Genomic DNA, 23,623 nt, shown 5'->3' on the forward strand with positions numbered 1-23,623 from the left:
CATCAAACTCCTAGAGGAAAATACAGGCACTAACCTCTTTGACCTAGGCCATAGCAACTTCTTACTAGATACATTCCTGAAAGCAACAGAAACAAAAGCAAAAATGAACTACTGGGATTTCATCAGGATTAGAAGCTTCTGCACAGTGAGGGAAACAATCAACAAGACTAAAAGGCAGCCTACAGAATGGGAGAATATATTTAAAATGGCATATCTGATAAAGGGGTAGTATCCAAAATCTTTAAAGAACTTATCAAACTCAACACCCAAAAGACTAATAATCCAATTTAAAAATGGGCAGAAGACATGAATAGATATTTTTCCAAAGAAGACATACAGATGGCCAACAAACACATGATAAGACACTTGTCATCACTGCTCATCAGGGAAATATAAATCAAAACCATGGTGAGGGGATGCCTGGGTGGCTCAGCGGTTGAGCATCTGCCTTCGGCCCAGGACGTGATCCTGGGGTCCTAGGATCAAGTCCCTTATCGGGCTCCTGATGGAGAGCCTGCTTTTCCCTCTGCCTATGTCTCTGCCTCTCTGTGTCTCTCATAAATAAATAAATAAATAAATAAATAAATAAATAAATAAATAAATAAAATCTTAAAAAAAAACACAGTGAGATACTACCTCATACCTGTCAGAATGGCTAAAATTAACAACACAGGAAACAGAGACTATGAGATGAGACTATGGAGAAAGAGAAAGAAGAGCCCTCTTCCACAGTTGGTGGGAATGCAAACTGGTGCAGCCACTCTGGAGAACAGTATGGTGGTTCCTCAAAAAGCTAAAAATAAAATTACCCTATGACCCAGCAACTGCACTACTAGGTACTAACCAAAAAAATACTAATTCAAAAGGATACTTGCACCCAATATTTATAGCAGAATTATCTACAATAGCCAAATTATGGAAAGAGCTCAAATATCCATTGATTGATGAACAGATAAAGAAGAAGTGCATATATATATGGAAGTGCATATATATATGTATATATGTATATGTATACATATATAATATGTAAATATTATATATATGTATATATATAATGGAATATTATTCAGCCATAAAAAGAATAAAATCTTGCCATTTGCAATGATGACATGGATGGATGGATGGATGGATGGATGGATGGATGTAGGGAGTATAATGCTAAGTGAAATAAGACAGAGAGAGACAAATACCTTATGATTTTACTCATACGTGGAATTTAAGAAACAAAACAAACAAGCAAAAGTGGGGGTGGAGGAGAGAGGCAGCAACAAACCAAGAAACAAACTCTTAACTAGAGAACAAACTGATGGTGGGGTTGGGCAGGGAAATAGGTGAAATAGGTGATGGGCATTAAGGAGTGCACTTGCTGTGATGAGCACCAGGTGATGTATCGAAGTGTTGAATCACTATATTGCACCTGAAACTAATATAACACTGTATGTTAACTAACTTGAATTTAAATAAAAACTTTTTATTTTTTAAAGATTTTATTTATTCATGATAGACATAGAGAGAGAGAGACAGAGAGAGAGAGAGACAGAGAGAGGCAGAGACACAGGCAGAGGGAGAAGCAGGCTCCACGCTGGGAGCCCGACGCGGGACTCGATCCCGGGACTCGATCCCGGGACTCCAGGACCGCACCCTGGGCCAAAGGCAGGCGCCAAACCACTGAGCCACCCAGGGATCCCCTAAATAAAAACTTTTTAAAAACCAAGGCAATCTGACTCTAGAACCCTTGCTCTTCAAACTATACTCTGCTGCTTCTTCTTACCTTTACTAAGGTAAATATATGCCTTAGTAAATTATTGTTGAGTGAATAAATAAATGGACTATAGATCTCTAGAATTGCACTATCTGGATCTCAGAGCATGAACATTTTTAAGGCCTTTAATGCATATTGCAGTATAAGCTATTCAATATACTTTTAAGGTTTTTTAAAAAATAGTATAGGAAAATTTACATATACTGTTATCACAGCTGTGAAAACAAAAAAGTGCAGGAAAGTGAAGGAAAATTGAAAAGAAACACATCAAGATGTTAAAAGTGATAGTTTTTTGTGGATATACATTCATGGGTGAATTTTTTCTTCCTTCTAATTTTCCAAAAATATCTGTAATGAGCTGTTACTTTATACAAGCAAATTGAATAACTATAGCCTTATTTTTGTGTTACATGTGCTTTTCTGCCCTACAGTTGGTTTTGTCCTTGGAAGCAACCTTTCTAAGAAAAGAGAATTTTCATGACTATCTCAGATTCTTTGTTCCCTATCAATCTTAAAAAGGAAATTAGAATCATAGGCAATTTGCCTTCTTGACATTATTGGAATAACTCATTTGATCTAACTCCTCATACTAATAAGCAATTGATATTTCCCGTCTAAGGACAAGAGAACTATTGTACTCCTACATCCATTTGTAAAGCACTTTTTGTTGACTCAGGTTTTGCAAAGACTTTATCAAATTGTTTCTCAAACAGTCCTATGAGGTTGTAGTAAGTCCCACCAAGCCTTGGATATACACACACCTGTGTGAATGTAAATGTTAAAATTTGACATATTAACCTATTTTTTTCCCCAGTACTTGCTAGTCCAGCCCTTTCCCTAGTGTTATCAGCAGCTGGGGTGTGCTATACTGAATGTCTCAGGGAAAGGACAATGTAACAGAATACAGGTGTCAATGTTTGGTATCAGACTTTTGAAAGACTAGGCATAAAGGAGACCTAGGTCACAGGAAATGGGGAAGAGCAACATTGTCCCACTCCTTCCCTACCTGTGTCCACAGGCTGTGAAGGAGGGAAGGTGAAGTTCAAGAGAACAAAAGAGCTTAAATGTTAGCACAGGAGTTTCCTAGACAATGTAGCTCTGCACTCCAGATCTCAAAGAGGTTTGAAGGCTCTGAGAGCATAGAAAACCCATGCCTCACATCGTGGGTAAAAATAGGGCAAGCCTCACATGATATGGGAAAAGTGAGAATATTTCCAATTAGCACAAAAGTAATGATGACATGGAAAGAAAGGTGACCAGATGTGATTAGTCCTTGAGTTCACTCTTCTGCCACCTCCAAGCTGCTGTGAATTGTAGTTCTAGAATTTCCATTCAGTTCTTTTTTATAGTTTCTACTTCTCTGCTAAGATTCTATACCTACCCACTCACAATTACCCTTAGTTTTTTGAACCTATCTCAAAGTTGTCTTTTATTGACTGCATTTTGCGGTTGTTGTTGGTTGGTTTGTTTTTTTTTTAACTCTTTGTTTGACTTTTTGTTTCCACCTTTATGGGAAAGGGACTTCCTGGCAATGATAGTGTCAGAATTGGGTTATGGGATGCCAAAGCCCTTTGATTTTAGGAGGGCAGGGCATCATCTCATTAGAAATGGTATAAAATATGTAATTTCCAATCTTCAAACAAAGACAGTTACAAAACTGTTATGAAAAATACAAAGATATATCTCCAACCTTCTTCAGTCTCAAACAACCCTCTGTTTTCTGCCAAGTAGAAAACACAATTTCCTCCAATGATTAATTTTTTATAAATAAAAAGCAGCTTCCTCGAATTTCCTAAAAGTAATACACATTTATAGAAAAATTAGCCAAAGCAGATAGCCCTAACAGAGAAATTACTACCCAGAGAAATTACTACTAACATTTTGCTGAACATCCTTCTAGATGCTGCTCTATGCAAATGTTTATGCATATAACTTTATGTGAATGAAATAATGTCATGCTTTTAACTCAATATGTGGTAAAGATCATTATCAAGAAATACAGATACAGGGATCCCTGGGTGGCTCAGCGGTTTGGCACCTGCCTTCGGCCCAGGGCATGATCCTGTAGTCCCGGGATCGAGTCCCACATCAGGGTCCCTGCATGGAGCCTGCTTCTCCCTCTGCCTGTGTCTTTGCCTCTCTCTCTCTCTCTCTCTCTGTCTCTCATGAATAAATAAAATTTTTAAAAAAGAAAGAAATACAGATACACATCATCCTTTTTAATGACTATATATTCCCTTGCATTAGGTGTACCAAAATTTATTAAACCAGTCCTCTATGGAAGGACATCTAGTTCTAGATTCTTGCAATAATGAAAATTCTTCCTGTTGTGTGTGTGTGTGTGTGTGTGTGTGTGTGTGTGTGTGTGACAACTTTGTGTATTTGTCAGATTATGTCTCTTTGAGGCAGTACATTTCTATAACATTATTTCTGGGCTGAAGCATATTCGATGTTTGTGATATTTAATAAACTGTTCTCACCAGGAAGGTTTTACCCACACTCACACTTCCACCAACAGTGAGCCCTTTTCTCTCTCTCTTTGGTCATACTGGAAATGTGTAATCTTTTCAAACATTATCAATACTTCAGGCAAAAAGTAACAACTACATTGTGTTGAGTGATTTGTCAGGGAGCTCTAATGTGGTATTAAAGATGGGTATTGTGCCAAGTGCTCCTTTCTGGCTTTAAATGGACAGTGTGTGCAATATGCAGAGGTCTGTAATGGAAATGAGATGGTCTGGCTTCCATATTCCTAGCTTTGCACTAACTTTATGTATCTTTGGGTAAGATACTCAACTTTTCTGTGCCTCAATTTCTTCAAATACAAATGAAGGACTCGGAGTGGGTGTTCTTGCACTTCCTTTCTGGCTATAGGAAGGGGATGGTGGGGAATCCACTGTGTAGATCTGCAGCAGACAATGCTGACTGGCTAACCCAATGCCACTCCCAGCCCCTATCCCCCCACCTGTCTCTACTCTGGAAGAAGCTGGAAATGTTCAATATCCCCTTTCTCAGCCTCCTTTGGAGCTAAGGACTGGCCATTTTACCAAATTCCGCCTAATGGTGCATGAAGGGAAGTCTTTGGGGTGCTTCTGGAAAACCAGCTTTTCTGATGAAAGAAACAAGCACAAGAGTCTCACCTTCTGCTTTCAATGCAGACTTCATACCTGGACCTGTGGGGCAGGGTGGTAGCTTTACACTGTGTCTACTCAGCTGAGGAGGATCTGTTCTTCAGAGTCCTACGTGGTTTCAAGGTCAACATTCGTCACAGGAGAAGTGATGAATGAGATTGAGAAGGCAGCGGTGAAGCAGCAGCCATGGTTGTCATCCTCCAAAGGACAATGCAGGACTCCCAGCCTGGTGATAACTCTAGTACATTGTCACTTATCCACCGCTCCATGAAGGGTGCCACCAATTTATGAAGGGTGCCAGCTTTTCCCACAGTATACCTGCATTATTGAGGTAAGAGGTGGTGAGAGACAGAGAAATCCAGTCTGTCGTTGAAGATTCTAGTTGTTCATGAATTCCAGTTTATCCCTTGTAGGTTCCAAGCCTGTACATGATTTTATCCACATCCAGCTTTCTGCCCTGACTGCCATTCTGTCTGACCTATGGTGGCTTGGTTCAATTAACACTGGAATCAAACAGCAAACAGCTTTGCGTAGACTTCTCCAGGAGCTCCCACCATCCCGTGGGGTCTAATGCATCACTCTCCAACAGAGCTTCTGCGATGGTAAAAGTGTTTTGTATACGAGCTGTCTGATATCATAGCTGCTACTCACATGCATATGGCTACTGAGCGCTGGAAATGTACCTAGTGCAACTGAGAAACTACATCTTTACTCTTAGTTAATTTTAACTCATTTAAATTTAAATTGCCACTTGTGGCTAGAGGTTACCATATAGAACAGCACAGGTCTAGTGCCTAACAATAAATCTCTCATTCTCCATCACTTCCAGTGGTTCTGTTTCTTTGGTTGAATCCTGAGACAGGCAGCGACTGCTGACGACATGGGGAAGAACATGTAGATAGAAAGCCAGCATGCTAGGAATGACGGGCTGGAGAGCAGAAAGGGACTGGGGCCTGGGAGGCTCACCTGCCTGTGACTGATGGATTTCTTATTTGAGAAAAATAGACTTCCATTGAACCTGCTCTGTTGAGAGCCGCATCTCCATTTCTAGTCCCCAGGCCAGAATTATCAAGGTGGGCTAAACTTTTCATGGAGATCAAGCAGGCTGTGGTAAAATGTGTTCTTCAGCAGGTAATTAATTTTTTTCTTTGTTCTCCCATGATGACTCTTACCCCTTGCCTGTTCCCAATGCAGATCCTTCACCTCCTAGTTCTTCTCCCTTCCCCAGCTGAATATGAGAGAATATAATTACCTCACTTTGTCCACCAAACTGGATTTTGTTTGTTTGTTTTAAACACCAGCCCATTTTCATGAGTCTGCAATTATGACAATGGGTGGTAGACGACCACTTTTGTCAACCCTGGTTTCTAAAACTGGCCACTCACTAATAAGCTTTCCCAGGAGTGGGTCTTTCTAGATGTGCTCTGCACCGTTCATGTGAAAAAATTAATCCTGAACAACATTTTCTTTCAAGGCTGTACTTGACTAGAGAACAATGTGCAATGATTGCAAGCTGTGTTCACAAACAATTCTACACACAAGGAACATTTCTTTCTCTTATTCTTCTTTGCTTGCTTGCTTGCTTGCTTGCTTAAACAAGTGGTTATCCGTTATGGTGTTGACATAGGAAAAGGCGAAATGCTGGCAACCGAATCAAAGCAAGAGTGCAACAGGCAGCTCAGCGGTGCGCGCTGTTTGGTTCCTTGGACAACCAGGCGAACTTTTCACTTCCTCCTAATTTTGGTCCCGCCCTCTTAGTTTATCTTCCTGAGAATGTCAAAAAAAAGAAAAGAAAAAAAAGAAAAAAAAAAAGGAAAAGAAAGAAAGAAAAAGAGCATATGGGTCCTACTGCAAACGGTCTTTGGTGCCTGTTATGCCCTTCTTACGCACATCTCCCCGGACTGGGTCCTTCTAAATTCTCTGTTGTTTGGTGAGTCACTTTGGGTTTCCGTTGTCGCCTTCTGCGAACCCCCACTAGTGCCCTGCACGCCCTCCCAGCCCCCTGCGGGGGCCGAACGCTTCCCACCGGGGTCCGCGGCCCTGCGCGCTTCCAGCCTGCAGTCCCGGAGGAACCGAGCGCGGGGATGCCCAGGCCGCCGCGCTCGCGCGCAGAGCCGCTCCGGGCAGGCGTTCGGGGCCCCTCTCCTCCCGGTCACCGCTGAGGGACTCGCAGTGCCCCGCACCGGGTGTGACGCGCCTTCCACCTCTCGGGCATCCTGCGGGCGCCGGGACACCGCGTCTGAGTTGGTCGTCCCCGCGCGGTGCAGAAGGGGCGGCGGCTGCCCCCTTCCCCCCCCCACCCACCCCCGCCCCGGGTGTGGGCTCCCGGCTGCGGTGGGCGCGCGGATCCGCAGAGGAGCTCCGAGCGCCGCCCGGATGCTGCAGCCTAGCGGCGTCTCCGAGAGCCACGCGAGCCCCGGGGCCGAGCCTGGCCGGGGCGCGCGGGGCGCCGGAAGGGGGCTCTGGACTTGGGTCCCTCCCCCTTGCCCGCGGCTTCCCCGAGCGCTCCAGCTCCCAGACTCTCCTCCGCCCAGGTACGAGCCGGGAGAGGAGGGCGCGTCTGTCCTCTTGGCCCTCCACCATGGGCAGTACCTCCAATAACTCCGGGGCGGACGACTGCGAGTCTCGGGAGTGGCTCCCCTCGGGCGAGAGCCCGGCCATCAGCTCCGCGATGTTCTCGGCCGGGGTGCTGGGGAACCTCATCGCGCTGGCGCTGCTGGCGCGCCGCTGGCGGGGGGACGCGGGCCGCAGCGCCGGCCGCGGGAACTCCATCTCCTTGTTCCACGTGCTGGTGACCGAGCTGGTGTTCACCGACCTGCTCGGGACCTGCCTCATCAGCCCCGTGGTGCTGGCTTCCTACGCCCGCAACCAGACCCTGATGGCCCTGGAGCCTGAGAGGCGCGCGTGCACCTACTTCGCCTTCGCCATGACCTTCTTCAGCCTGGCCACGATGCTCATGCTCTTCGCCATGGCCCTGGAGCGCTACCTGTCCATCGGGCGCCCCTACTTCTACCAGCGCCATGTCACGCGCCGAGGCGGCCTGGCCGTGCTGCCCACCATCTACGCGGTCTCTCTGCTCTTTTGCTCCCTGCCGCTGCTGGGCTACGGGCAGTACGTCCAGTACTGCCCCGGGACGTGGTGCTTCATCCGGCACGGCCGGACCGCGTACCTGCAGCTGTACGCCACCCTGCTGCTGCTTCTCATCGTCGCGGTGCTCGCCTGCAACTTCAGCGTCATCCTCAACCTCGTCCGCATGCACCGTCGGAGCGGGAGAAGTCGCTGCGGACCCTCCTTGGGCAGCTGCCGGGACGGCTCTGGGACCCGCAGGAGAGGGGAAAGGCTGTCCGTGGCAGAGGAGACGGACCACCTCATTCTCCTGGCTATTATGACCATCACCTTTGCGATCTGCTCCTTGCCTTTCACAGTAAGTCAGCCCGCTCCGTTTCCACACCGAGCTCTGGGCAGCCTTCTCACTCTCCCCCCTCGCTCCCACCCTTTCCACCGCCCCACCTTTGCAACGTTTAAAACTAGGTTCTGATTGTTGAGGTCCACACCGCTTTCTCCGGCTTCCCACCTTTAGGCCACTTCTTTCCTCCCCTAACCCCGGCTGGCCTTTGGTGACTCTGTGCTAGTGATTCTCACACTCCATAGCAGCTCCCCCCCCCCCCAAAGGAATCCTCAGCCCTCCCCTAAGCCAGCCCAGACCCCCAACCTAGAGTTAAAAGCCCCTGTCTGCCTCTGCTAGCGCTTCGCGCCTGAGGAGGCGGCCCCTTCCACCTGCCACCTGCGTGTGTGTATCAGTTACAACCTTGACTTCCCTGAGCTGCAGTTCCCTCGAGGTGGTCCCCACCCACTGGTCCAAGTTCTCCTTGCTTTGCCTTGTTTCTGACAACACAAAAGGTGGTACCCCACACGCAGCATTCCAGCTGTCATGAAGAATGGTCCCAGGTGAGAAGGGTCCCTGTTGATAAGTTCAGAGCACTCATTCCTTGTCCTAAAAGTTCAACAAACACAGAGTTTATAAGTTTCCCAATTTGCATATTACGAGCGTAACTCTTTGTGACCATAGGGGGAAAAATGTGGACATTATATTATGTCCCTAATGATAACTAAAGGAAAAGATGGGTTGCTTGGAGAAACTCCTTGCTCAGCTTTTGCGGTCCCTCTCAAGGAGGCATTTGTACCTTCTCACAAAACCTCCTCTTCATATCACTATCAGAAATATATACAGGTGTTTTTCAGCGTATAGTCACGCACTTCATGAGCACAAAGCAACACACAGGAATGGCTGGTCCATCTCAGGGATGGGAAAGTCAGGATATCCAGCATATGCCATGACCCAGGAGGGCTGGGGGCAGCCTGGAAAACTGAAGACAGGAGCTCAGGTTGGAGGATGACTGCTATTCTGTTCGGGGGGCAGCTTAGCAGTTAGTTCTATGACACTGAGTTTGAGCCTTCTCAAGTATAACATAGATGGCAGGGCCAGGGAGGTGTCTGAGCATGTGTTGGCCTCTTATGGGGATCTGGGGACTGGAAGTTGGAGTAGCCTCACTTTCCACTCTTTAAAAGAACAAGACTGACCCTACAGGAAGTAAGCAGTTGGCAGTGACTTCTTCCTGCCAGTCTTGGAGAAAAGAAAGAGATAGATAGTGCCTACCATTAGCAGGTCTGACCTGTTATCTTACTTTATCTTTATCTTACTTCTCGCCTCCATCACTGCTTTTGATTATCTTCATACTCTCATCGTCCAGGGTGAGAAAGGATACCCATCCTCCTAAATTAACTGATTCATAGCTATATTCTCTTCTTCCTGGTCACCACTATCCTCACACTTCTACCCCATTCTCCACCAGGGTAGAAGCTGATCTGAATCGATAAGTGACATGAAAGGACCCCCCTAATGAAACGAGGTAGCACCATGGGAACCTGCCTCTTCCATTCCACCCTGAACCAGGGAGTTTGTGCAACAGAAAGGCTGTGTTGTAGAAACCGGCATAGCTTCTACGTGTTCCTTTTGTTTTACTGGTAGAAATTTTTTATGACGTGTTAGATGTTAAATCAGTTTTTTTGAGTCGGGACTAAGACACAAAACACATATCTATGAGAGAAAGAATTTCCAGTTCCACTAAACAGCCTAGAATCCAATGTAGAGGCCATAAACCCTTTCTGAGTTGGGCAGTGCCAGTCTCGGCCTGGTGAGAATTGGGAGGTCAGTTCCTAGAGTCTTGTGATTTTTGAGCATATATTTTAAAATACCCCCCACACCAAGCCACTTAAATAGTTTGGGAATGGGCTCAGAGGGGACCACATGCTTGTGAAAAGAATTAGTATCCCTAAGTCCTTTAGGGGAAGAGAGCAGGAGGAAACGATCTCTGCTTTGATCATGACTACCCCACTGCAAAACATATATTATAAAACAAAAAGGCAGTGATTTTCAATGGGTTCCCCTGTTTTCAAGTAAATTTGCCTTTTATCATGAGAACTCAATCATTGCTGTATGTTGATTTTCAAGTCTCCCTGTGCATACACACAGACACACACACATTTATATTTATTTTCTCCCTTTATTTACTATTAAGCCAGGGGCAGCTCCAGATTTGCCAAATGGAAGGGGCTTAGAGCTAGAAGTCTGGTTAAAAGGAGTAGGGGAGTAGGAGGTTTGCTTTGAAGCTCTGTTTTTATTTAGATTGCCTCTTCATGGCTCGAGGATGCCCAATGAAGTTTATGAGGGCACTTTATGATAGTGGCATTGACTCTATTCTCAAAGAGTAGGGGAAAAGCCTAGAGTGAACATAATCAGAAAGCCAGACATGCTGATCCTTGTCTTGGGGCTAACATGGCATGTCATCCAGATGAAGAATGGATACCTCACTAGGCCCCAAATAGATATTTAAACCATACCTTAAATGGGAAGTATCAAATTGTCTTTTAATAAGGAAGTTTACATGGACCAGTAACTAATTTTGTTAATAAATTATTGGTACTTGTTAGAACCTTTCATTTACATAGCACCTTAAACCTTATGAAATACTGTAGTAACTTGATTTCAGTGATCTCATGGAAGGCTTCTTTGATGATTCCGAAGTCATAGCTACTGTTTAGTGCATACATTCTGCTATTTCAGAATGCTTGCATTGGCCCTGGAGGGCACTTTCCCCTTGTGTCCTTTTAGTCTACTTGGCCCACACTAAAATTGTGGTCAGAAATAGCCTACACCAATCTCCCACACAAGGCAGGAATCATTTCCACACATCCTAACTGGGAAACTGTTAGACAAGGCAAAGACTTATGGTGGTCTTCAGAAATTCTTCTGTTCCTCTAACAGAACATAGGCAGTCCAATAGAAGTACAGTTGAGCCACATATGGAATTTTAAGTGTTCTATTAGCCAAATAACAAAAAGTAAAAAGAAACGGTAAAAATTAATCAATATATTTTATTTAACCCAATATCCAAAATATTATCACTTTAAAATGTAAGCAATGTAAGTGACTATTAATGAGCTATTCCAACTAACTGACTTCCTTGTTCCCAGAAAGTACTAGCAATCTACTCTATCTGTTTCTTCCTCAGGATAACAGAGCTGCTTTCTATGTCCTTCAAAGGTGGGCCACACCACTGGCCCAGTAAAGAGGAGATTTCACAGCTGTGTACCCAGTGAGGTACCAGTCTTTTCCAGCACACCAGGAGTGAGGGAAGAAGAGGAGTGGGGAATTTAGGAAACCTGGAATTATTCAAGTCAGCCATTGTCCCAAGGTGTGGACAGGTTAGAATTACAGCTTCCTCCAAGAACACCAGTCTAGGACTTTTAATGTTTGGAAGTGAAAACTATCAAAGTGTAAAATGTCCAGCACCCTATAATGAAATCAACTTCAACCTTCAAGCCATAATATTTTTTTTAAGATTTTATTTATCTATTCATGAGACACAGAGAGAGAGGCAGAGACATAGGCAGAGAGAGAAGCAGGCGCCATGCAGGGAGCCCAATGCGGGACTCGATCCCAGGACCCGGGGATCACGCCCTGAGCCTAAGGCAGATGCTCAACCCCTGAGCCACCCAGGCATCCCCAAGTTCAACTTTCAAATATCATTATTATCAGCAACACAACGGCTAACATTTTGCATCTAATATTTATATACACTAACCCATTATCTTCACAACAACTGCAAAATAGATAGTATTATTATTTCCGTTTTACAGATACAGCAGATAATACCAAGGGTCCTACAGCTAGTGCATGTTGGAGCTAGGGATCAAAGCCAGACAGTTTAAAAATGCGCAGAGCCTATCCCCTTAACCACAGTACTATAGGAAAAAAGTACTTACCTCAGGGGTTAACATGTGAAAAGATTAAACCAAGATATTCATAAAGGAATGGTAAGGATGTTATAAATATCTGGATCACTTTGTCTCAATTCCAACTTGTTAGCTTTTCCTTTTTTAAGATTTTATTTATTTATTTATTTATTTATTTATTTATTTATTTATTTTATTTATTTTTTTTTTTTTGAGAGAGAGAGAACACGCAGAGGGTGGGGTGGGAAGGAGCAGGGAGACTGAAAGAAACCCAAGCACACTCCCTGCTGAGCACGGGCCCGAGGTGGGGCTCAATCCCACAGCCCTGAGATCATGACCTGAGCCCAAAACAAGAGTCAACGTGCTCAACCGACTGAGCCATCCAGGCTCCCCTCAACTTGTTAGCTTTAAAAATGAAATGGCAAAGACTTTTTTTCCCATGCTGATCAAGGGGACTGAGCCGGGGCCAAGCGTGTGGTTCCTTTTTTCTTCTCCACAGTTCTATGAATTGAAAGGCTAAGACCGAGATTTGAGGAGATTGGCTAATATAAATGCTGGTCTAAATTAAGAAATAATCAGATTACCCTTCACATAAAATCTTCTGTTGGTACACACGAAACGTTTCTTATGAGATAAAAAAAAAAAAATGTTGTGGTTAGGAAATGGCATTACTTTGGCTTCCCAATATGAAATCATGCATGGGACCAACAACATATTCCAAACTGTTTATGTACTAAAGGGATAGTGTATAAATTAATGAATTCCTCCTTATGTTGATCAGCTGTTGCCATCATTTCACAGAGATAAATAGAAACTTTTTTCCTGAAATGGAACAGAACACAGAAAATATATCAGACCATTCTTGCCTCGGATACTGTTTGTGTATTAATTTCCAACACAAGTCAAGTTACTTGGTCACTACTTTACCAATAGCTGTGGACAGCTGGTGGTCATTTTAAACTGCTTTCCATTTAGTGTTAGAATATTATTCAGTTCTAAAATTTCAAAAGTGAACCATTGCATCATTCTTTTTTTTAGGCAGAGGGAGAAGCAGGCTCCATGCAGGGAGCCTGACATGGGACTCAATCCTGGGTCTCCAGGATCAGGCCCTGGGTTCAAGGTGCCACTAAAATGCTGAGCCACCGGAGCTGCCCCCATTGCATCATTCTAAAAAGGTCTTCATCTTTAGAAATCCTTTAGGGCTGTAATTTCTAGGCAAACCTGATTAGTGGAAAAATAATCTTAAAAATATAGAATAAACTCAAGTAAATAGTACTGGAGGTTCCTGTCCATTCCAGGAACTCTTTACTTAAAATGTAACATGAATGGGGGTTGTAAAACTCATGAAGTTTGTTGATTATGTACCTGCAAAAAACCATAGTTCTAGTAAGGGTAAAAAAGAAATTCAGAACTCTCCATGCATAACCGTAATGAATTTGCTTGGTAATATTTTAAGTTAAATCCATGAATTACTGGAAATCCCTTTATCATTTCTGCATCACCAATAATATATTTGGGAATTGGTGAAATCATTTTAAGACACGTGACCTTTTAAGAGAACATTCCTCTATATGAATGTTTTCATTTGGCATCTTTTCCTTTGCCATTACAAAATGCTGGTTGTGAATAAAGACACTGAATCTTTAAAATTTAGACAAGAAGACCCATAGTCTTATTCCCAAAAAAGAAACTGTATTATGTCCACACCATCAGTCAAGTTGTTCATTGCTGCTGTTTCAGATGATTAAGACCAGGTCCTCAGCTTAAAGAAAAATAGCTTCTATAGATGGTGTATTTCTTTTCTTTCTTTATTTTCTTTTTTTTTTTTTTTTTTTGGCATGTCAAAAGCCCATCGCAGTATTAAGTTTAAAAAAATGGAATGGAAGGCAGCCCAGGTGGCTCAGCGGTTTAGCATCACCTTCAGTCCAGGGCCTGATCCTGGAGACCTGGAATTGAGTCCCACGTGGGGCTCCCTGCATGGAGCAGGCTTCTCCCTCTGCCTCAATCTCTCTCTCATTCTCTCTCTCTCTTTGTGTGTGTGTTTCTTATGAATAAATAAATAAAATATTTTTTTTTAAAATGGAATGGAATGGAAGAGAAAAGAAAAGAAAGAAATGGTGAGGGATTGATCTCCAGAGATATGGTATTTCAGGAAGACAAGTCACTTTTCACCTAAAGGTTTAAGACCCAGTTAATCTGCAACTTGGTCTGCTCAGTTTCCATGGCTTATCCTGTCCTCTATTTTGTAGCTCTCAACTTTAGCATTAACTGTCTTTTGTATCCAGCCCTGGGATCCCCTGAAGCATAAGGCAGGGAACACTCTTTAGTACTGAAGCCATATCTATGCCAGAATCTTTCCTTCCAAAGGGACATAAGCTCCTGTTCCCTCCACCACAAAGCACCTAGGATTTGGGGGAAGGGATTTCTTTAAAACATCATATACCTGGAAAATAATGTCCCTCCAAAAGCTTCATGTGTTTTTTTTAAAAGATTTTATTTATTTATTCATGACAAGAGAGAGAGAGAGACAAAGACAGAGACACATGTGGAGGGGGAAGCAGGCTCCATGCAAAGGGCCTGACCGAGTCCGTGGGACTTGATCCCCAGACTCCAGGATCACGCCCTGAGCCAAAGGCAGACGCTCAACCACTGAGCTACCCAGGTGTCCCCAAAAGCTTTGTGTTTAAAAAAAATTTTTTTTTGTAGTATAGCTGACACCAAAAGTTTTTTAAAGAATGGGTTGTATAAAGCCATAGCCAGGACACCCAAATGACTTTCACCAGGCAGGTAAACATAAAATAACATATAATAAAATCCTCTGCCTGCAATTCAACTGTGCAAAGTATGAAGAAAAGAAAAGCTCCAAAGAAAGACAAGTAGATAATGACCATGGTTTTCCAGACTATAAACAGGAACAGCCATACCCACAAACCCTTGTGACACCTTTGCAAACAAGGCTCTTAAAAAACTATAATCAGTTAGTGTGAACTTCACGTGAAACTTTACATCATAGGCTTTTTTTTTTTAGATTTTATTTAATTATTTGAAAGATAGAGCACAAGTGGAAGGAACAGCAGAGGAGAGGGAGAAGCAGGCTCCCTGCTCAGCAGGGAGCCAGATGCGGGACTCGATCCCAGGACCCCAGGATCATGACCTGAGCCAAAGGCAATTGCTTCACCAACTGAGCCACCCAGGCACCTCACATCACAGGATTTATATGTAGAAGGTGGTAGTTTGTGTAGTAGCTAAAAGGAAAAAAAATTTTTTTAAGATTTTATTTATTTATTCATGAGAGAGAGAAGCAGGCTCCATTCAGGGAACCTGATGTGGGACTTGATCCCAGGACTCCAGGATCACACCCTGGGCTGAAGGCAGGTGCTAAACTGCTGAGCCACCCGGGAATCCCCTAAAAGGAAAGTTTTGATCCCATTGCTTGAGTGTGGCTCCATGGCTTTCCTACTTACCTGGAGTGTGATTTGGGATATGGTAACTAATCTTCTAGGCCTTGATTTCTTCCTTACTAAAACAGGAATAATAATATTTTGCAAGTTCGTGCAAGGATTAAACAAGAAAATTTACAAATTGCTTAGCCCCATGCCTGGCACACATAGGTCTTCAATAAATATTAACTGCTATCTCCATAGGGTTCAATTTCCAAAGGAAAATCAGATTGCATACTAATGATCAGGGGCTGAATCCTAGAAGTTCAAAATCATTTGCTTGACCAGGTCTAAGTGGAGCTTTTGTTTTTAAGTGTAATAATTGAATAATTTTAAACTGTTTCAGATGTTGGGTAAAGGTTCTAAAACAGAGGTTCTCAAGCTTAGCTGCACATTAGAATCACCTAGGTTGATTTAAAAACCTTGATACCAATGTTACAGCCCCAATGAATTAAATCAGAGTCTCTGGGGGTGGGAGCAAATCATCAGAGTAGTCTTAACAATCCTCAGGTGATTTCAATGAACAACCAAATAAAGTTCTCATTTGCTCTAAAATTCTGAAACCACGATGAAGTTGCATTGACAGTAGGAAAGTAGCTCAGAAGAGTCCCACATCAGTGACAAGATGAAGATTTCTGTGGGAGGCTGAAAGGATTCTATAGAAGATGAATCTAAGGAACACTGATTTTCATCTGTACCATTTTGTAGGTGTCAAACTATATTCTTAGCAAAGCCCTATAGGGAGAGCCTGTCCTAAGAAATTAAAACTCATTTGACTTGTTTAGATTTTTCTCTTAGCAAGTTTATTAGTGGTCTATGCAAACGTGTATAAACTCTGTCAGCCTCTGAGGCTGAATTCCAGAATATCACTGAAACACCATTAATTAATTAATTGACATGTCAATTCATTGTCAGCCTTTAATTAAAACCTAGGATCAGCTGGAGTTTAAAGGGAACTGTGGAGTTATGGTTTCATGAGTACAGGGTTTCAGTGTAGGATAATGAAAAAGAGGTTCTGGAGATGGATGGTGGTGATGGTTGCTATTCTTTTATGTGACAGCCAGTCAGGTACAGCCACAAGAAGAGCACAGGAGAGGCCTAGGAAAATAGTTTATCATACTTACAGGTCCTAGACACAGGAAACACTGCCTAACACCAGGGCCACAGGGAAAGTAGTACTGTGGGTCAGGAGCCAGAAGAGACAGGAGTTGGAGGACAGCCTGGGCTTCTGCAGGGATAGAGGGCCAAAGGGAGGGGCTCTAGCTTGGTTACTTCGCATATCAAAGGACTGCTCCTGGATGAGCCCCCAGCATTCTCTTAAGAATGGCTAGCCCTGGGGGCAGGAGCAACCTCTTCCCAGCCAGAAAGCTTTTAAGATGTCAAAACATCTTGTTATATGGAAAGTAAAGAACCTAGCCAATACAGTTGCAAACAATATAAATGTACTTAATGCCACTGATTACACACTTGAAAAATGGTTTAAAGTGATAGGTTATATGCTATGTATATTTTGCAATTAAAAACAAACCCAAGATCCACAATGTCAAAAACAGTGAACTCTAGGCAAGAGACAAGAACCAAAGGGGGGAAAATGGGGAAGTGGAAAAAGACAAAACTTACATCGGGAACTTAAAGGGTCACTTCTCCCAGCGTAAAAGAAGACGTTGTCTTCTACAAAATCTTGGTCACCTCCTGAAATGCAAATTTTAAGCATTTCTAAAAATGACCCAGCATAGTGGGATGAAAGGGAAAGGAAACAAATAGTACAGAATTGCTTCATCCTCTAAAACCATTTTTCACTTCTCATTGCTCTGTGACACTCTAACGACATCAGGAACTATGATACTGTACAGGTCATGCACCACTGAAAACCTGGCTCATCTCCATGTGTGACATTGGAATGCTGAGCCCTCTGTACACTGCCCATTATGGCTGGCTAATTCAATGTCATCGTATGTTTTGGTGAAGCTTGATCATGAACTGCTCTACAGACCTTTTCTCCAACAGAATGTCAATTGTATGTGTGTGTAGGAACTAATATATTTGAATTTACTAGACTTTTTGTACAGTATTGTCCTGAATTTCTAAAATCCCAAATCACTCCTTAGATATATCATCTAAGTACTATTTCTCAGCCAAAATCATTTGGTTGACAAGAAAATTATTGCTTCATTGTGTATTCCCACCTAACTTTCCTCTTCTCTGTATAATCAGGGAAATCTACCATCACTTCTAATTTTTCCTTATTCATGTGCCAATTCTTTCCTCCATTCCCTATTCCAAGATTTCTCTGGCATAAACACCTATGGCTGCCAAACCTTCCTGCTCTTGTCCTAACATAAGCAACCAAAAGATGACTACTCTTCTCCTTCCCTGTAATATGCTTTGTATATCCACTTGCCAGATTCTTACAGAATAAGTACTAGGGGAAAAGGAAATAAACCATTCCTTTTTCTGGCAAAGAAGCATGGAGGAATAAAGTTGTAGCTCTCTAACTCATATGTTCCCAGTGGTAAGAAAGTCCCTAGAGCATTATAAAGAACTGATTTCGAAGACTAGGTACGAGGGGCACCTGGGCGGCTTAGTCAGTTAAGCAACTGCCTTCCCCTGGCATCATGATCCCATGGTCCTGAAATCAAGTCCTGAGTTGAGCTCCCTGTTCAATGGGGAGTCTGCTTCTTCTCTCTCTGCCCACCACCCTCAACTTACCCCTACCACTCCTGCTCTCTCTCAAATAAATAAATCTTAAAAAAAAAACTGTATATAATTTCCATTTGTTTCCCTCTTTTCTGTAAGCTATGTGAAGTGTTTGATCTTTATTGAGCATGTACTATCCTTTAAATCTGACCAAAAAGTTGCATTGATCCCAAAATGCATAAGGAATCAGATGAGAGCTGGTATACCAGTTTGAAAACATCAGTCAGCATGCAAAGATGTGTCAGGTTTCCAGCATTTAGGACATTGTTCTAAAGGCCTTTGTTCTAATATAGGCTATCTGAATGTAACCCACGGTTGGGCACCTTCCTAGTGTCAAGGACGTTGGAATTTATGTCCTGAGTCTGCCAGCTGAGCAGCCTTGGGAACTTGGGCAAGACCCCTAACTTCTCTGCATGTGGATGTCTTCACTGGTAATTTGGAAATATGGACAACATTGTAGGGTACTTACTGAGTGAGCATTGTTTTAAATAACATACACATAATACTTCCTGTCATCTTCCTAACAAACCTAAGGGGTAGATATTGCTATCATTATCACCCATTTTAAAGATGTAGAAACTAAGGCACAAAGAAGTTAGTTTTCTTTCCAATGGTTCCAAAGTTATATATGAAGCCAGAATTGAAACCCAGGCAGTCCCATGTCCAGAATCCATGCTCTAGGTACCTTCTCTCACTGAATTGTGATCATTAAATCAGATTAGAGATTTGGATGTAAATGTAACATATTGTTATTACCTCTCCTGAAGTTTACTTCCTCATCTGTCAAAAGGAGACAATACTTACATTTCAGAGTTTTTGTCAGAATAAACATATGAAAGAAGACTGAAATTTTGCTACCCAGCTGTCACCACCCCTGGCATACAAAAAAAACATGTTTTGCTCTTAAATATTAAGAAATTGCATGTGATCTAAGCCTGTCCACTGCTACAATATAAAACTAATATCATTTTTCCTTTTTACTTCTTACAGATTTTTGCATATATGAATGAAACCTCTTCACGAAGAGAAAAATGGGACCTCCAAGCTCTTAGATTTTTATCGATCAATTCAATAATTGATCCTTGGGTCTTTGCCATCTTTAGGCCTCCTGTTCTGAGACTAATGCGTTCAGTCCTCTGTTGTCGGGTTTCATTAAGAGCACAAGATGCAACACAGACTTCCTGTTCTATACAGTCAAACACCAGTAGATTGACCTTTGTCGACACTAGTTAGAAGTGCTTCATTAGCCAGACTCTGGAAGATCATTTTGAAATGGCTCCTTGGCGAAATGAAAACTAAGTGTATAAACCAAAGGAAGCCACCTAATAAAACAGAGTAAACAAACATTTCAGCAGTGGTTTGGGCTACAGAGGTGCTGAGAAGGCGTTTCATGGAAAGGGTCAGAAGGATCCATAAAACCTACCTGCAATGAGCAGGTTAGTTGGTCTTTAGATGAAAAACACCAGTTTTCAGATCCAGTTTCCTTTTGATTTAAGCTTTCCTGTTGAGTGAGAAAGCATGTGGTTTTGTGATTTGTTTAAAGCCCTAAATAGTTACTGTATTTTCTATTTTAATCTTCTATGCTACTGCTGTTATAAACATGCAGTGTATAGTCAGACAAGACAAAACTTCATGTGTATCTTCTAGGAAGATGATACATGGAAGCAACTAAGACTGGTGTCCTGTGATTGCTCAACAACTCTTTGGCCAATGAATTTGGAAATCACAGGCACTTTGTACCATCATATTTGTGTATGTGGGTGGACTCTCTGGTCACTATGGTATTATGGGTGGAGCAGTAGGTGCAGCTGGTTAACATCACCTTTTCAATAGTCCTCCAGAAGCTTTGTGTCAACGTATTAGGTTATTTATTTTATAATGCCCATTATGTTAAGAGTAATCAAGGACACTTTTGGAATTTTCTTCTCAACAAGAAATAATAGGTTATTAAGAAAGTTTTAAATTCTGATTGATACTCTTCATTCTGTTTCCAGGGAGGGGCTATGTGGCTATGTCTAAAGCTAAATATTAGAATAAAAACTGAAAAATCTGGTCAATTCTCAATAAACCATGAAACTCTTCTATTGTTACTGTTGAGACTATGACTAATGTATACTTGATAAGATGACTGTATTGTAGCAAAATTCATGCATCTACATTTTTATCCAGGAAGCATGGTTTGACTCATTCTATATAGGAAATCATACAACAGTGAGTCATATCTTAATATGTTTCTAAATCTAAATGTTTGGCATGGTATAAACCTGACATCAAAATATTTCAGTGAATTTGCACTGTTTAATCATCTTAGTTACTGCATAAACTCATCTGAAATGTCACGAAAATAAACTATGAAACAAAAATTTCAAAATGGAATAGTATTTGATAAATTTCCCCAAATAACAATTTCTAGAGCATAGTATTTTTTAATGAGATAAAAGTGGAAAACTTGTATTTATTTTGGCAGATTTTTAAAGTGTGGTTGCATTTAGATGTTAAAATATTCAGTATAGTACTTGGTATTTAGAGGATATTTTTTCCTTATAGTATGATCTTCAGAAGAGTAGAACCACCTTATTTATTTATTTATTTTACAGTGAGTGTTATTACAGGATAGCTATTATTAAAAAAAAAAAACGGGATGTTAGTTTTTTCCAAAGTTTCACTGAATTGCTTACGCAAAACCATTTCCTATAAGTAGTTATCAAACTAGGTAATCACTTAAAGTGATTCCAAACCAATCTAGCATCAGACACAATCTATGTCAAATCAGTTCTTATTTTTAAAAGAGCAAATAAATGGTTTGCTCTTCTACTAACTTAAACAAACCAGGCAAAATTTAACTTAACTGAAATCTGGACATATAAATAAATCTTTCCTGCACACAAGTATTCTACAGTTAAGAAATTGTTCTAAATAAGACTAATTATTCTCATGGGTAATTCATAAACATAAAATTCTGAAGTTACTTTGAATCTGGAAGATTGATTTCTTTTATCAGATGACTGTTTTTTCCTCCAAATGAAAATGTTAACTATAATCCTCACTCCACCTCACCACCCTCCAAAAATTCTGATATAATGCCTGAGAACTTAAAAAAAAAAAAAAAGGCACACTTGGGCATAGTATCACTAGTGGGAGCACAATAATTTACTCTGGGAGCCCAATATGTATGAGTTAAGCCATTTATTTAAGGAAGGTAGATTTCGGGGATCCCTGGGTGGCTCAGCGGTTTAGCGCCTGCTGTTGGCCCAGGGCGCAATCCTGGAGTCCTGGAATTGAGTCCCACGTCAGGCTCCCTGCATGGAGCCTGCTTCTCCCTCCTCTTGTGTCTCTGCCTCTCTCTCTCTCTCTTTCTCTCTATGTCTATCATAAATAAATAAATAAACCTTTAAAAAAAAAAAAAAAGAAAGGTAGATTTCTAGAGCTTTGTTTCTTAATATACTCCTCCTGTTCCTTGCACTGTGTTAAATGGCTAAATCTTGTTTGATTTGAATATACAAGAAGGAATTGAACGTAAAAATCCTATTACCTAATATTAATGGCAATTTAAAGGTAATGGAAAAAATTACTTAGAATAGATATATAAATATTTCCTTTATAAAAAAAACCCATCACATCAGACGAATCTGTTTACATTCACTGACTCATTTTCAAATTAAATAAAAAACACAGAGCTTAGCCTGGTATATTAGAGAACTGAACTGGGATAAAAGAAGACCTGAATCTAAACATGATTTGGACCCATGACAACCCAGAGCCAGAGCAAAGCTCTAGAAGTAGTACCATCCCTAAACCACCAGGCTGGCAGAGGCTATAAGCAGTGGGAAGGAAAAATCTGGTCTGGATCACTACATTCTCAGTATAATTCAGTTACATTTTTGGCATCCCTGTCTGCTCATGCCAGTGCACTTTGAAAAGGTTAATGTAATGTTAGCTGCGATTTGAATCAAGAAAATATATATATATATTCAGTTTTAAAATTTGATAACATTGAAAGGCAGGGGAAGACAATTAGCTTGCACTTTTGTAAAGGTTTGTTTCTTTCATTTAGCCAAAGCTAATGTTTTTCTGAATTTAGGAAGAGCCCTCTTTTTGAATCATTTACAGATGGAAAAGCAGTCTTCTCTGCAAATGAGAAGTTTATATGTATGGACATAAAATGCCTACTCATCCAGGTGGTGTTGCAACTTAAGTATTTGATGACTATCTTATGCCTCATCCTTTAACTTCATTGGATTTCCTCTCCAAGTACACATTTATAATCACCAATCACCTAACAGCATTATACTTGATTTTTTTAACTTACAAAGCATTTTTATTACTGTAAATGCACACTATGAAAATAAATATTATTTTAGCTATTCAGAAAAGCTTTAGTCTTATACAGGGGACCAAGGACATGTACTGGGCATTAATTTTTATTTCAGAAAGTTACTTTTTTTTTTTTTGGTAGCTTTTACAATTCTTTTAATTAATTGTTAAGTAAATTTTCTTGAATTACACTTTTTATTCCCTATAAAATGAATGTACTATTAAAGTCCAGTTTGGGTGGTTTAATTCTGTGATTCAAGTGTTTCTTTTTTAAAATCTGCCACGAGTCAAATCAGCGAAGTTTCTAGCAAAAAAGAGATGGCGTGCTCCAAAGAGTTACCAAAGACTGTCGAATGAAAGGAGTATTTACAGTGGGGTGGGCAGACTTAAGGGAATCAACAAAGTTATGGTGGGGCAGCCAGGGTGGCTCAGTGGTTTAGCGCCGCCTTCAGCCCTGGGCGTGATCCTGGAGTCCTGGGCGTGATCCTGGAGTCCTGGGATCGAGTCCCACATCTCGCTCCTTGCATGCAGCCTGCTTCTCCCTCTGCCTGTCTCTGCCTCTCTCTCAACCTGTGTCACTCATGAATAAATAAATAAAATCTTCAAAAAGAAAAAAAGTTATGGTGAGACATCCCTCACAAGCTCTTCCACTTCTCTGCCTGAAGGGACAAGGGAGGGGCAGTTACCTGAAAGGAGCTTTAGAAGATGGCACCCAACTGGAGCTGTAGCCTTAAGTAGGGAGGCAACAGCTGTTGCCCAACCACAGAGAGGGAACAAGGGGACTACCTTCCTGGAGAATCTCCCCTCCTGCTCTCTACTCCTATGCCTATTTCCCCCACTGGCCAAACCCAACTATAATCCACACATCAGGAGACCCTGGTTAAAGCAAAAAATGAAGGCCTTATTACAGGGGCAGAGAGATTTAGAGGGGAAGTGGAGAATATCCAGCAAAAGTCAGTTAAAAATATGTTCTCCCTTTTTTA

At 41.7% G+C, this 23,623-nt stretch overlaps 1 protein-coding gene across 1 annotated transcript; it reads left to right on the forward strand.

Moving 5' to 3' along the window:
* The first annotated feature begins 6,871 nt into the window (after positions 1-6,871).
* On the forward strand, positions 6,872-22,886 carry PTGER2 (prostaglandin E receptor 2). Its single transcript, XM_026000692.2, has 2 exons — positions 6,872-8,317; positions 19,317-22,886. The coding sequence occupies exons 1-2, from the start codon at positions 7,475-7,477 to the stop codon at positions 19,557-19,559; spliced, it is 1,086 nt and encodes a 361-aa protein (XP_025856477.2). The 5' UTR covers positions 6,872-7,474; the 3' UTR covers positions 19,560-22,886.
* The last annotated feature ends 737 nt before the right edge of the window (positions 22,887-23,623 follow it).

The sequence above is a fragment of the Vulpes vulpes genome, chromosome 6, assembly GCF_048418805.1.
Source record: "Vulpes vulpes isolate BD-2025 chromosome 6, VulVul3, whole genome shotgun sequence".
Lineage (NCBI taxonomy): Eukaryota > Metazoa > Chordata > Mammalia > Carnivora > Canidae > Vulpes > Vulpes vulpes.